We start from the raw sequence: 16145 nt of genomic DNA on the forward strand, positions 1-16145 counted from the left end.
TTTTTTTTTTTGTTCTTTTCAACGGAAATCCATAACCATGGTGTGCACTTAAAATCAATCGCTAGGTTGAAGAAACATAAGCGTCAAACTCCTTTCCAATGTGCCATTTGATATGTGGTTGAGTTTGTAAGCGTCTCTTAAACAAAAAAAAAAAAAAAAGAAAGAAAAACGGAAGTCTCGTCCAGGTAGTTTCTTTTTTTTGTTGTTGTTGTTGTTTTTTTTTTGCCCTTTTCCTCTCTTTAGTGCCCTTTGAAGATGCAGACCACAATCCTTCACTGAGGAACAAAGGAATGATTTCACTCCGGACACAGCCGGAAGAGTCAGACATAACAGATGCCTGTTTACTTTGACGATTATCCCGGTTACGTCCCAGGCGCTGCTCCAGGTAAGTTCTGTTTTTGTTTTTCGCCCCTGCCCGAGGTGGCCCGTCCCAGTCACACCTGGACACCTGTGCCATGGAGATGCAGCATCTGGGCTCTCATAGTCTGTATGCTGCTCATGATCTTTTTCTGATGGCCCACCAGCGTGATCCCCAAGCTCATCACGTCCCTGGAAGACAGGACAAAACACATCAATCAGTGCACTGGACCACAGCGTGGGACAAAACAAGTGAGACTTATAGCTTCAGGATTTTCATTATTGTGAGTAAGAGGGACCAAAAAAAAAAAAAAAAAAGGCAGCCAACCACACAGCTCTGTTTATGAATCTCAATAACATTTTAACATCAATCTCAAATATGATGTAGCAAAAAAAGTACAGTAAAGTATAATACACCAACAGACTCATGCCACTTTTACTTTATAAATGTTCTCGCGAATGAATTCCGATCATCACAATCAGCTACAGCTCGATCATTTCTGTTGATGCTGACTCTGAAGTTCAACCCGAGAGAGGGAAGAATTACGTCCTTTGAGTTTTAGTCATTTTCACAGATAGTAGCTTAACACTCACTGAAAATAAGGTAAAGTAGTCAATAATTAAAAGTAATTAGAGAATGAAAACCCTTTTTTCTGATATAAAGACACACTCAGACCAATAAAGCCGTGGGTGTAACTTGACTCTGTGTTTTGAACGGATGAAATTAGCGCTGTGGGAATGTACACTTTATTAGATTCACCAACACAACAGGTAAACGCGGAGGAAGTGTTTAGTTTGCATTAACAGCAAATTAAAACAGGTGCAACAGGAGAATCAGTAAAGGGAGAATTATAGAAACAAAACAGGGAAAATTAGAAATAAATAACATAGGCCGGTTCTCTCTGGGTTAGGCCACTATTCGGAAATTTACGGTAAGTTACCCGTAAACCTCACGGGACGGCAAGTCAATCACAACTCTACTCGAATGTAAAATGCAAGAAAGTAGATTGGTTTACTCAGGCTCAGATGGAGGAAAGTATATGTGAGATCACATGGCATTAATGTTCTCTTCTGATGCTTAACCCCTTGAGGGCTCCGTATCTACTTACTCGATTGACATCCTGGCCACAGATTCCAGGGAACTGTAGCCAGCTGCTGTGAAGTTGTCTCTGTATCGTTCCATCTTGATGGCTTCCAGCCACTCTCCCACCGAGCGGAAAGCGGTGAAGTCTGGTGTGCTCTGATCTAACAGTGGACTAATTGGTCTGCGGGATGAGCACAGAAAGATGTTTATGTCTTATGTGAAGAGGAAACGTCCCCACCGCCCCCACCCAAAAACACAATCAAGCAGGAGATGAGACAAAGCGACAACCAAAGGCATCCAGCGGTGCAGCAAATTGCAAGAAAGGGGAAAAACTAGCTGAATGGAGGCTTCAATCATTACACAGATTCACAAATGCAGCATGTCAGCTTTCTGTGTGTGAAAAGTATTTTGGTCAATATCTTTTCAATCCCGAATACATTCGCTTCCATACAGTCTCAAATATAGTAAAGTGCTTTTTAACCAGTTGTAACCTCTGAGTCTCAATCTCACCTCGGGAAAGTATGTTCTGACTGCAAATAGAATTCATTTGAAAGACGTCAGAGTGAGGTCTGGAGTCCCCACTGCACTTTAAAGTACCAGGAACTCATTATAGAGATTGATTTAAAAGCCCTGCTACTGACCATAAAGCCATGGAAGCTGCTTTGGGGTATCGATCCCCCGGGATTTATCTTTCATCTGTGAACTACAGAGGCTAAATCATCCACTGGACACTTTGGATCATCCACTAATGCACTAAAATAAAAGTTCACATTTTTTATCGTATGAAGCAATTTTTTCTTTTCTTTTTTTTTTTTTTTTTTAAATCAATCACTGGGTTTTATTTCCTCACCTTGTACACGTTCCCACTGGGGTTTTCAAGGTGTTAGGGTTACGGATCATCTTATCAAGGATGCCAACTATCTGATCGAATTTGGGACGTTCGGCTCTGTCTTTCTGCCAGCAGTCCAGCATGAGCTGATGCAGGCCTGGTGGACAGTCCATGGGGGCAGGTAGACGGTAGCCCTCCTCTATCGCCTTTATGACCTGGAGAATGCAAAACAGATGGATCATTAGTTTCACCCTAAACCCCAACCCTTAGCCATAACCCTTTTATTATCAACCTAACCCTAACCCTTTAGTATCAGCCTTTGGTATCATCTTAATTCTAACCCGTTCTGGCAAAGTTTGTAAGTTTGTAAACAACAGTAGTGGAGGTTCATCATCAGGCACAGGAAGTATTCCATGTCCAAATCCATCCTCTTTTTAAACAAGGCCGCTCAGATCCTTCTACTGTATCTGCTGCTGCTGGACCTATTAATGATCTTTCAATTTGTGAAGCCTGTCTGTGGAAAACACCGCCTGTTTTAAAAGCTCACTTCACCAAGTTTATATTTTATGTCCATGTCAATTTACTCATCATATTCTACTCAAGTTGGGGAAAAAAAAAAAACCTCTCTGTATTTCATCTTGAGATTAGAGACTTCCAGAAGTTTGAAAGACGTGGGTATTTACCAGTCGGGGAGGCTCTAACCAAAGATGTTCCAGAATCGCATGGTGGAGGAAAGTGTAGGATTCAGCAAGTTTGGCATGTGACCCATTCTAGGGATTAAAAGTCAGGATATCTCTGCCTCTGCAGAACTGATTTAGACATTTCCGTTTGTGATCTGTCTCTCACAAGTTCCCCCAGCTTACACTGTGGAAGTGTAATAACAAACTGCCAGAATACTCCGTGAGATCTGGGTTGTTTTCTGTTTTACAATAGGGTAAGAACATTAACTCAGACATACAGACACGTTTTAATGGCCTAAACAAAGGAAACTGAGATCCAGTGTGTGTAATAAATAAATGAACTTTAATTTGATAGTCATGTTACCATGGACACGTTACCAAAACCAAACCTTTTTCTAGCATTCACTGATGCTGGAAAGGTTACGCGTGCTCTTATTTTGCCTCGGCTTGATGAGTGCAAACTCACCTCTCACCGGGCAGAGTCAGCAAACAACCCCCTGCCTTCAGTCAGAGCTCACAGCTACAGCTAGAATTTTAACCAACACTCGAGGAGATGGAGTCATATTACACCAGTCCCTCTCTCTCTCTCTCTCTCCCTCTCTCTCTGCTGGTTGACTATGAGTTTTAGGATTGATTGTTAAGATTTAACTGATAACCTTCAAGGCAATACGGAGCCATGCTTCTGGAGACATTGTAGGTTTTTACTGAGATGTATGCCCCAGTGCAGACAGAGCTGTTTCACTGACATTGTTCTCTGATGTTGTTTATATGTCTAAACATATAATATATATTTATATCTCTCATGAATAATAGAAAGGATATTCCGAGGAGCCTATATACCTAACGTATTGTCACTCCGCGTCGTTTGTGCGGTTTAGCAGAGTTCATTAAAAGTCAACGCCATGACAACAGTGGGTGCAGTGGGCACTTTGATTTGAGTCCCTTGTTCTCCTTCCTTTTCTTTTTTTTTTTGTGAGGATAAGGAGCTGTGTATGTTTCTGCATATATTCATCAGCTATTCCAGTCAGGACCTCTCAGACAAGAATAAGTCACGGAGGGAAAAGGGGAGGGGGGGGGGGGGATGCAAATAATGTTCTGCCAGCATCCCCCCCGGAGGATGTTTGCTGACGTCTTGACAAAGCCCCCCCAAAAAAAAAAAAAGATTTTCTGACATGGATGTCTGTCAAGTAGCGAGAGTGGCAAAAACACCACATATGCACCACTTTAATGCCCGGACATCTTGTTTAGCATTTCTAACATCTGATCGTTCAATCAGCGGGCCTCTGCTTCGGAGCTCAGAGGAATCTTAATCGTGTTTAGCTCTGATGCTGCGGGTGCTGAAACACACCGGGCACCGTATAGGAATCTTAAGACCAGAACTCACTCGCTCACGCCTTCTGCCATCAATCAAAACGTGTCAAGTGTCCAACAATAAGGAAAAGCTTCAAGTGGTCTGGCGCAGTTTGACTCCCTCAGTGGGAGCTGGCAGGAAAGCAGGCAACAGCACTCAGAGAACTGCGGGTGAGTCAATCATTATACCAATTTGTGACATTTGTAAAAATAAATAAATAAATAAAAAGATTGGATTGAATACGTTCTTTGAGGAAGAAAAATGTGAGCCCGCGTCGTTTACTATATATTTAGTTGGTGGTGAGACAGGATTGGTGTAGAAATGATCATGTTGATTATGAATCATGATTACCCATCTCAGATTCACAAGTCAAATTAGTTTTATCGTTCTGCACCTTTAAGACACATTATCTTATTTAATTACAGAAACTAATAGAGCCCTGAAATCTCCAAATTTCCCTTCCAGCTCTGGTACATTGAGTTTCATAACATCAGCAGTGAGGTGTGAGGAAATTCTGGCACTTTGAAGCAGTGTGACTGTTTATACTATATGTGTGTGTTTATTTTTATTTTTTTTCCCATTCTTCCAGAGCTGCACTGCTACAGGAGGAGGAGGAGGAGGAGGAGGAGGATGGAAAGTCTTGTTTTGACTGTTTTGTGGTTGACTGAGGTTTAAGCTACACGGATTCTAATATTTAAATTAGGGTTATTATTTTATTACTTTGGGATACGAGTACCACCTAATGTTGTTGACTCCTGTTTGGGTTTTATTTCTTATCCAACATAAGTCTTGTACAATTATTGCAATGTTTTATGCACAACAAGGGAGATGTAAACTAATTCCCCCGCAGGGAACGAGTGTGCTAAATATTTCATTTAAAGGTGTCAAAACAACTATAAAGGGGGGGTGCTCAAAGAGGTACGCAGTAATTCAGTATTACACTTCCATAAAGCTGGGGGACTGGAAAGACTCATTTTTTAAAAATGAGTCTGCTGAACTCTCACCTCTTTCGGACCCAGCTTTTCTATTAAAGTCATCTGTCATCCTTTGTGTCTCCTGAGTTAATCCTGAAGACATCACAACAACATAGACCAGGGAGTATTTTCTCAGACCTTCTACAAAGCTCCTCTACAGCTACAGAGCACATTCTAAAACTGTTTTCACAGGCTTGAGTGGCACCGACCAGGATCGGTTAAACCTGATGTGCCAATCTATGACTCTTTGGATTCTACATCTAAAACAAAGCAGCCGATTTGGTGTAAACAAGCAAAAATAAGCAGTGAATTGTTTGCTGCTCGCACCGGTTCCCATTACCATAAGTCATTATGAAGTTAGGAAATCTGAACCGAAAGCATTCTGCATGACAAGTGTTTTCCACTCTTGTTATTTATATTAATGGCACCATGAAGTCCGTTGTTCTGCCCAGGACTTCATTTTTATGCCTGTCCCACTTCAGGACTGTTTCTCCTTCAAACAGATTCAAACTGCATGAATATAGCAAGACTTCTTGAACTAATTAAGGCCAAGGTTACCATCCCCGCTGAGCTGCTCTCATGAGGGTCCCGCGAGAACGCCTCAAAGAAAAAAAAAAAAACCACAAACTGGGATTTTCGTCAGTGATTTTCGATGTTTTAGTGGGATGACTTCATTAGGGGTGATTAGAGATGAGAACGTGGGAATATCCTGTATTCTGGCAATTCATGCCCCGTTTAGATCATTAGTTTAGTTAAGATAGTGGTGCTCAGTGGAGACCCAGACTGGAAGTAATGCATAGTCTCCACTATGGTATCACTATTGATATTAAATCTTAGGCTACAGAGTTAGTAATGTTATGACTTTGCATCAGGTAGTAACTCACGTCTTGATTGGACATGTCCCAGTAAGGCCGTTCCCCATAGGACATGACCTCCCACATGACAATACCATAACTCCACACGTCGCTCGCGGAGGTGAATTTACGATACTGGATGGCTTCTGGCGCGGTCCATCGGACAGGTATTTTGCCACCCTGTTCAGTAAAATGCAGGTCAGTGGCTGGAGTAAAGATCAAATTCATTATATCCTGCATCTTCCCCTAAAACATCAATTAGAGAGAGTTTCACAGTTACACACATGGTCAAATGACAACATCAGTATATTAACAACTTAAAAACATTTACGACTTGGTCGCTAAATCACTGGTTAAGATGTTTCTGGCTGCTTTATTAGAACACTGTGCTGAAACATGGGTGGTCCAGGCTACTTGGGCATGCACTCGTACTTCTGCTCTATTTTCATGCACCGGCTGTGACTTGATTAGAGAATTCTGACAGGTCTAGGGTTAGAGAGAGAGAGAGCAAGCGCTTTAATTGACTCACAGTTGTTGTGTAGACAGCCTCCGGATCGTCGTCTATCACCCTTGACAGGCCGAAGTCAGACACTTTACATACGAGATTGCTGTTGACGAGGATGTTTCTCGCAGCCAGATCTCGATGGACGTATCCCATATCGGAGAGATATCTCATTCCCGCCGCGATGCCCCGCAGCATCCCCACCAACTGGATGACTGTGAACTGACCGTCGTGTTTCTGCACAGGCACAGGGAAACACAAGGCAGGTCAGTCGTCTTCACTGACCATGAAGGAAATGTAGGTCACAGCACTGCAGCAGCTCTAGCACAAGATTTATGATATTTATGCAATGCACAGATCCCACTGCAAAACGGCCTGCTCTTCGGGACACTTTCTAGACAATGCAAAGAAAAGTTTTATAAAAGATGCTGCTTTGAGCTTTCTGTGCTTCGAAGGTGAGACTCACCCTGAGGAAAGCATCTAATGAGCCATTCTCCATGTACTCGATGACAATCATGACTGGTTTTCCTGGTGAGGAAAAGAGGCAAAACAAAAAAAAAAAAAAATGGACAAGAAAAAGGAGATGATTAATTGATACCTAAATTTTGTTTGCTTACAAAATGCTTCACAATAAACGGCTAAGTCGAAACTGCTTCCAAGTTATTTTTAGCTGCGTGTTTCATTGGCTTTTAATTAAAAGTTACCATCTGCTCCTTTTATTACAGTGTCTAAATGAGAAAATGTTAAACAGGGAATGTGGCTAATTTAATCAGATATAATGTCACTCTAACTACGGCGCCTTTACCTCCCAAAGCTAAATATACTCTGAGGATCAGGATTAATATTGTCTCATGGCATCAACACAGACTTCACAGTTTCCGTTTCCATTTCACCTTTAAAGCGTGTTTACCTCTCGTCACGACTCCTTCCAAATGGACAACATTGGGATGGTCAAACTGTCCCATGATGCTGGCCTCGCACAGGAAGTCCCGCCTCTGCTTCTCCGTGTAGCCCACTTTTAACGTCTTGATGGCGACCGACACGTCCCGCTTCCCGGGCAGCTTCAGTCGGCCGCTGCACACCTCCCCAAACTCTCCTGTGTGGAGGGGGGGAAGCTATTTGTGAGTGAGGGACTGGTGTGTGGGTATTTAAAAAAAAATCAAGCATCTCACAATGACAAATTTATTAGAGTATTTTGAGACAAAGCAGCTGTCCTGTGGTGGAATAGAAATTGGAGTGCGACATCTTGTTATACTCAGGGGAGTGTAACCAAGACCTATAATAAGACATGTTAGAGTCGCATAGATACTGTCATTGACCGCCTCTGTAAAACCCATGTGGCAGCAATTTTTCAGCGGCGGGGATCACCGCGATTGCCTCCACCAGACACACATTAATTTGCAATGAACTTTTTTCCCCCCTCTTTGCAATTGCGCTATCAATATACCAATGCATAAAGCTGTGTCCCTACTCAAGGTGTAAATATTTGGCTGTCAGTATGACATATGAGAGCTCGGAGTGACTAAACTGCAAGAGCTGAGAGACACAGGATGGGGCTCACCTGCTCCAATAACCCGCTCGATTTTAATGCAGGAGGCGTCCAGCTCCTTGGCAAATTGATGGACAGCCCTGTTTGGGTCCTCGTACGTTTCAGGGTCAATGTAGGTTTTGGTGCCTGGAAATTTAACTGTAGAAAGGTAAGAGGATTACTGTTACGATTAAATATGCACACTGCGCACCAGCGGAGCGCTTGACAGGCAAACGATAACTAAGAGCAGTGATTCGGAGGGAGCTGCTGAATAGCGAGCGGTCAGTGTCAGAAGGGGTTTCACACACACACAAACGGGAAAATTCATCACAAAAGGGAAGCAAAAGGTTTGAGTAACCCGTACGTGGCGCTTTTACGAGGCTGCCAGTCACCTTCCACCTCCCTGCAGCTGAGACTGCCCCGCCCGAAGAACAGGAAGCAACTGAATTTTTTACAGTTACAATGAACCACTTTTGAATCCTTCACGTTGAAATTTTAATTCCACTTTCCAACCTTGAAATATTTTACTTCGTAAACAGCCTATCAGAATTTGTGTGGCTTGAATTCTCTTTGAAAACTGTTTCACAGAAAAAGGTAGTCTCTGGGATCACATGACCAACAAAATTAAGTCGTTGATGAAGTTCAAATTCTTAGAGCATTTCCGTTGCCATCCCATCAGCCTTTTACATCTGACTGGTGGAAGGTGTTGACACTGAAGAATCAATGATTTAATCAAAAATAAATCATTTAATCCAGATGCTAGTTTATAGATGACAATGAGGGATTATAACCCGACAATGATACTAGAATTCAACATCAGTGACAGGATAACATTCATAAAGGACTGTGGTCTTTTCAAAGTAAGTCTGAAACAAAATGAGGTCTTGTAGGGAAGTAGGGTTCCACATTTTTAATTCTTCTGTTAGACCGATGCCTCGGGCAAGACATTTAGGATTTCCCTTAAAATTAAATCCATGGAATTTCAAATAACACTGATATGGGACTGGTTTGTGAATATCCATGAGGTGAGAGTGGAAGCAGTTTGTAGAAAATAAGGAAAAAACCAACAGGGTTAGAAACAGGCCAGAGACCGGGTGGGGTGGGGGGGTTTACCATTTCGCTCAGTGCCCCAAATTAACAGCAAATTACAGTATTATGCACTATTAGATGAACGGACCACTCATGGGGCCTATTGCACTATTGCTTTCTAAACTCCACTGATAACAATATAACCTGTCAACTTTAGAATTTAATGAGATGGTAAAGCCATAACACACTGGGTAAACACAACACAACCCAACAGCCAGTTCACCCGCTGCAAAGAAACCGTACGGTCTGTGTGGGGGGGAAGGCACGGTGGCCAATCCGCCAGCCGGAAATACAACAAATGCATTGTGCTCCGGCGAGGGGAGGGGGGAAGGGTGGTTGGGGGGGCGCCGGCAGCTGAGATTTCCCTCCACTTGCTCCTATAATTGCTTCGTCCATTCGAGATGTCAGCGGATCTGATAGGAGATGTCTTATCACGACTTCCTCGCCGCTACATGGCAGACAAATTGGGTCTATATGTTGAATTTGTGTGCTATCTAGCTTCTGTCACCCTGGCAGCCTCTCGTCATTTGATAGCGCATGGCAGATCCCTCCATTAAGCTCAACACTAGCCTTGTTTGTGTTTTCTCCCAGTTTTTTTTTTCTTTCTTTCTTTCTTTCTTCAGCAGGTGTGACCTGTGAGCTACTGAGGTGGATCTGTCAGATACTTAGCAGTAGCCAACCTGGGCTCGCTAGCACTGCCTCTGCTCTAGCTCCACGATTCGTGACACCCCTGACCCTTTGTTTCCAAATCAGCAGTTTGCCTACAGCGTGGATCATTACGGCTCCACTTGGGGAAGCTGTATCTCCAGAGGCATCATTAGGGGTGGTGTATCAGTGTTATAAAAAAAAAAAAAAAAAAAAAACCTTCTTACTGATAGAAGGCGTCTGGAAGCAGCACCTAGGACACAGCAAAGTGCTTGTACACCACAAACTCTGTCATTCGCTAAAACCGTCTAAGTTGTGGCTTTTTCTTTTTTTTTTTTTTTTTTTATACGAACACCCCTTCCTCACGGGTCAGCCCTTTTACTCCCTCCCTGACAGCTGTCACATTCATGTGTTTGTAGTTTCCTGACTTCTTCATCTCCACACCCTGAGTCTCACCAATCAGCAACAGATGTTCGCCTGATTGTTCCCGACTTTTGAGTCAAATCAAATGAACTGGGATAAAACAGTCATGCCTGTGGGTGCTAGAGGTTTTTTAAGGTATCCTCCCTGTTCATTATTTCATTATGCAGTGATGGAGATGTCTCTGTCTCTGTGTGTGTGTACATATATATATATGTATATACATATGTGTGTGTGTAGGCTGACGAATGAACGGCACTCACACTGGAAGTAAAGTTCCTCGTCTCCCTCCTGATCCGCTTTGCTGTACCCGCAGTGCCTGCACAGGGGGAGAAGAAGAGAGTGGCAGAATCGTGGGGAGAAGAAGAGAAGAAGAGAGGGGCAGAATCAACTGATTGTGCAGCAGAAAGAAAAAAGGTCTAAATTACAAGAACTTTTAAAGTGGCAAACTAATGCTGTGCATGACAAATCTCTTTGAGAAACCCAGCTGAGCAGCGGGAGCTGGGAGTCCAACAGCCTAGCCTGGGAAAGTAGCTTAAGTATCTCATCATGCAACATGTGAAATAACACACACACACACACACACACACACACACACACACACACTGTAAAGGACTGTTCAACATGTCTTGTAATATTCATTTGTAACATCAACCTGTTGAAAGTTTCCTCAAGCAAGTGGCAGGCCACGAGTGATGGATGCAGGTGTGTATCAAGTCTGTACAGTTCAAAATTTCACTGCCTTTATTTACAGGCCTATGACACTGTCACTACACGTCTTAGCATCTTAGCTCGGTATGTGTAGGTATTCTGAACTATTCTGAGCTCTGCAAACAGCCAGGACGTGGATCTTGTGTTTGTCAGACTCCTTTTTCCAAGAAAGACATGTTATAAGAGAGTATATATATCTATATATAGAGAGAGATATATATTTTAGGTAGCTGTTACATGAAAAACAAAATGTTTTATGCAGGTATTTGGAAACTGTTAGATTCTGCATTTTGTCCCTCCTGCTCTTTTTTCTTTGACATGTGGGAGCCGTGCAGGGTTCCCACAGTAAAACTCTCATTTATTTTAAGCAAAGACTGTGTTTGGAGACATACACCTGAAGATCTTCAAGGCTTAGATGGACATGAAACTCTCATGGTTGAATCATCGGTACAAAAGATGAGCAACTGCATGAGAAAATGCCTGATTCTTTGAGAAAAAAGTCAAAGCTTGCGTACATTCATGACATCCAAGATGCATCCAACCAAAAGAGTTTAAAACTCCGTGACATGAAGAGCTTGCAATGGCTGACATGAAAACATGTTGAAGTTAAAGCCACGCTGATTCCAGTGGGATGTGTGTGTGATAACTGTATATTCTGGTTTGACTAAGTTATGACTCAGAGAAGAATTTCTGATGCAAAATGCACCATGGGAAGGCGAAATCCGATGAAGCTACTATTTAAAAGCAAGCTCTGATGAAACGTGATTCGTGCAGATGAAAACACAGATGAAACATGGGAGGGAAATGGTGATAATGCCAGTGGGCAGGGTGCTTTGTGACGGCGAGCAGTGCGGCAAAGCAGTGCCATACTTCATCCTGCCCTCAGGATCTCACACAGTCACACACACAGGAATGCAGAGCCGAAGCGTTCTCACTATGGAGTACTTGTCTCATAATGGCTGTGTAAAAATAGCTTAAAAATTTTTGTTGGAGCTGGTGAAAAAAAAAAAAAAGGAAAAAAAAATTTGATGCATCACAACCCATTAGCACAGCATGCCACAAGATGATGGGGTGCACGTGTGTGCGCATGTGACGACTCCACAGACAGTGGAGGCCCGTGAGTGACAGAAAGGCTAATTGACAAGCGCAGACTCACAGGAGCGGAGAGTCAATGGGGCCCGCGAGAGCGTACCTTCTCCCGATGATGAAGCCGAACACCATGAACACCAGGATGATGGTCCCCGCCACGGCCACCACCGCTATGATGATGACGGGGTTCTGCTCGCTGGAGACAATCGCAGCTGATGAGACGGACGCACAGAAAACACACACAGACAGACAGACAGATAGACATGCAGAAAGAAAGAAATGCACAGTGTGAACTTCAGCACATCAAAGACCACAATCTGCAGCATATAATTGAGCCCAATGAGTGGCATGGAGATTGATAACCCCCCCCCCCCCCCCACCGCCCACCCCCTTCCTCAGAGAGTGGAGGAGGGACGCTTCTATTTTTGAGCCGTCCTTATACACACGGCTCTACTGTTTCAGAAAGTGGGCTTAATAGTCCCAGACGGCGACGGCGATGCCCTTCATCTCAAACAAAGACACATTCAGGTTGGATTGTTTCCCATTCAGAGCTCTCACAGTGCTCAGACTGTTTGCGTTGACACACTGCCGATTGCTCCGAAAGAATGACTGGCCCTATAAAGTCAACGCAAGTGGTTTATGTGTGTGTGTGTGTGTTGGGTGAGGGGGGGGGGTTTCATGCATTTTAAATCAAGTGGATCTGAGATGTATAAATACTTGCAAAGAGAAGAGTAGGTTTTTTCGGGGATGAAAAACGTGCTGACATTTGATCAGCTGCTCCTCAATCAAGCCTCAATATTTCACCAATTGTCTATTTAGGGAGGAATTAAGAGGACTCGACTGTCATATTACACATTAGCGGGTTTCCCTCATGAGGCTGTCACAGAGGAGCCTAGTGGTTTCACTGTGCTGGTCAAGGACACTTTGACTAGACGGCAAACTTCTAACCTTGTTCCAGGACACACTCTGCGTGTGGTATGAGTAATTAATGTGTCCTTTCGTGCAGAAGTGTTGGATGTAAGGCGGGTGGGTGGGTGGGTGTTTTGGTGGGCAGGTTGGATGGTGGGGCTCTAAACTAAAGAGAGATGAATGAAACAGAGGCTAACGGGGGGTCTTCACGAATCAGAAGAGGGATTTCAACTTAAAAGAATTAAAAATTTAAATAAAAAAAAAAAAAAACAGATGTTACTACCATCAAATGAGTCACTCTTAATAAAGGATAATGAGTTGGAACTAAAACTTTAATAATGCCTGATAAATCATTTACTAATGCTTTAGTTATCAGTTATAAGCCTTTACAAAGTACAACTTCTGGATTTCTAGACTCTTAAAAATCCAGCATGATGCCTTCAATGACCCTCTTACCATGTGGTGAAGTGCTATAGAGCAAAATCCATTTATTATCCACTCAATAACATTCATAACAAACCCTGTGTTAACAAATTATGAATTATTATTATTAACATTACCAACTGCCGATAACTTGGCTATTTACAGAGTAGTTAAATAGCTTGTTGTCCTCCTTTGAAGAGAGAGAGAGAGAGAGAGAGAGAGAGAGAGAGAGAGAGAGAGAGAGAGAGAGAGAGAGAGAGAGAAACAGCCGGCCTGGCTCTGTGCACACTGAAAAAATACATCTACCGCCTCACTAACAAAAACACTGTATGCAACTCGTTTGATTAGCGCACAAAGAAATTTTAAAATGACATTTTGTGCTTTCAGAGGGAGTCACACGCTGGAACTATTTGTTGGTGGACGCAGTGACAGTGCACAGCATCCCAGAGTCTTGGGCTGTGTCCACAGTCCTCCCTGTGTTCACTCATTTCCTGCTTCCTGTATAACTGTCACTGAATAGTTCAACCGATGCTCTCCTGAGCAATAAAATTTGGGATATTAAACACTTTATTATGAATCATAATAATTTTTGCGTCATCACTGACAAGCCGATCCATAAAACATGACCCAGTGGTGGCTTGTAGCTGCAAGTGGAGTTGGTTTCATGGTGAGATTCAATGACAGCACTAAAACATGTAAAAATTTGCATGTACATGTAAATTGCAACACCCTCTGCTTACAGTCATTATGCTAAGCTAAGCTAACCACCTCCTGACTATACCACACAGATTAAAATCAGTCTTCACATCTTAGTCTGGGAAAGAAAGTGAACATATTTCCCAGAATGTTGATATGTTAATATAGAACATGTCATGTTATTACCAACATGTTTACTGTGATAAAGATGGAGCAGCTGCTTTGTTTTCTTATCTATATCTCTATATACAGTATAAAGCTTGTATATCATGCTAGGCATTATTATCCGTTGCACAAACAGCTCGCAGCAGCATCCCTCACCAAAACTCACAATAACACACTGTGACACTCCGGGTAGAGCTAATGTAAGTGATTAGCTTTAAATGAGTTTATCCTCATGACGCTACAGTAGCTTGTCCTTATGCTTCCAGATTTTTCCCATGATGTCTCGTCAGCATAAAGTCAAAGCAATTTGTGTTTGCTTTGCTTGAAAGCAAATAATTTCCCAGGGCTATTACTACATTAGCTGCAAAACATTAACAGGTTGGTACATAAATCTGGAGCTGAAAGCCTGTGTTTGGAAATGAAGAGCTGATATACTGCTGTGGTCAAACTCTGCCTCTGTCGGAGCGCGTGGCGTCGGAGCGCGTGGCATCGGTGCATTTGAAGATATAATAAAATCTGCTAAATAATTTAAGTGCAAACACACACACACACACGGGGAAAGTGGGAGTGAACTCTGAAGAGATGAATCACTATGAGATGAAAAGCATAAGAGAGACTGTAGCACAATGACACAACTAATATGTAAAGTTCATTAATACTGTTACATTATTGTTGTGGCCACTTAGTGTGGGTTTCACTTCACTTCTTTTTTGCAAGTTCCCCATTTCCCTACTGAACAACAAAGCTATGAATCAAACACACTATACGCTATACAGAAGTTGTTAGAAATTGTCTATATTACTTCTTTCTTCACGTTCAGTTGTTTTCTAACTCTTGTTTTCTGACTCTGGCTAAAAGATAAGTGTTAACTGTTCATGGTTCTGGGTGGAAATGATTAGAGTGGAGACAGAATGGGAGGTTTTAACAGGACAATCCCTAACTCCTGGTCCCATCTCCTGTCAGGTCTTTAAGTTGGATCACGAGGTGAAAATAACACCTGCGCAGAGTCAGTCAGTTTTTATTCTGCACGGCACAACAAATCTGGAGGAAACGGATGGAGAGTGATTGAGGATAAACCACTGTGAATAACTGAATTTTGATCTGAATATCACTGCACAGATTCAGGTGCAGTTTATATCGGCTCAGAGCCCATTTTCTCCTCATACCTGAATAATGTATATACGTATTTGTTCACATTCCGTCTATATGCATTAAGCATATAATGCTTAACTGCAGCAGTAGCAAAGGAAAAGGTGTGTGTTCTTGCATATTCAGTCTGTGCGTAACCCTCCTACCTGTGGCCTCTTCCTTGGTGGTTATCTCCAGTCTGGGGCCATAGGTCCCATATCCTGCCTCTGTGAAAGCCCTGATTTGGAACACATAGGCTGTGCTGGGCTTTAAGTTGTTCACAGTAGCTGATGTGGACTTGGATCTCACCGTGGAGTAGATCCGATCCTTCTGATCCTGGGAAGAGAATAAATCATCTTTTATTCCAAAAATTTTTTTTTTTTTAACCAAAAAGGCAAAAAAAAAAGAACATAGAACATCTGACTGAGCTGTGTGAAAGTCCAGCTAATAATTGAGTTCTATTGAAGTGTTGTTATCTTAACGTCTTTGCTTCTAAAATACAGCAGATATACTTCAGAGGATGTAATTACCTGCACTTTGTAATTGAAATGAGTGTGATATAACAATGTTTCATCCGACTAGAATCAGAGTGATGATTTAAGATGAAAATATTCAAATTTAGTAGCCAGTAGCACACACACACACACACATTTAAATATATATACAGTATATTTATATATAGACTTTTAATGTGAAATGTCAACAGGAAGC

At 42.4% G+C, this 16145-nt stretch overlaps 1 protein-coding gene across 3 annotated transcripts in view; it reads right to left on the minus strand.

Annotated features, from left to right (window-relative positions):
- Positions 1-201: 201 nt before the first annotated feature.
- The window catches only part of epha7 (eph receptor A7), a 74677-nt gene continuing 58733 nt past the window's right edge, over positions 202-16145 (minus strand). The window contains exons 7-17 of one of the 3 annotated variants that reach the window (XM_041063946.1): positions 15602-15770; positions 12217-12325; positions 10577-10632; positions 8193-8306; positions 7542-7727; positions 7098-7159; positions 6659-6868; positions 6160-6309; positions 2292-2485; positions 1467-1622; positions 202-549 (exon numbers count right to left, since the gene is read on the minus strand). In XM_041063946.1, the coding sequence (XP_040919880.1) occupies positions 435-549; positions 1467-1622; positions 2292-2485; positions 6160-6309; positions 6659-6868; positions 7098-7159; positions 7542-7727; positions 8193-8306; positions 10577-10632; positions 12217-12325; positions 15602-15770 (1521 nt within the window). In that variant the 3' untranslated portion in view covers positions 202-434. Of the gene's footprint in view, positions 550-1466; positions 1623-2291; positions 2486-6159; positions 6376-6658; positions 6869-7097; positions 7160-7541; positions 7728-8192; positions 8319-10576; positions 10633-12216; positions 12326-15601; positions 15771-16145 lie in introns of all 3 variants that reach the window. The other 2 variants (XM_041063945.1, XM_041063944.1) reach the window with 2 other exon arrangements.

This window comes from Toxotes jaculatrix, chromosome 19, assembly GCF_017976425.1.
Source record: "Toxotes jaculatrix isolate fToxJac2 chromosome 19, fToxJac2.pri, whole genome shotgun sequence".
Taxonomy (NCBI): Eukaryota; Metazoa; Chordata; class Actinopteri; family Toxotidae; genus Toxotes; species Toxotes jaculatrix.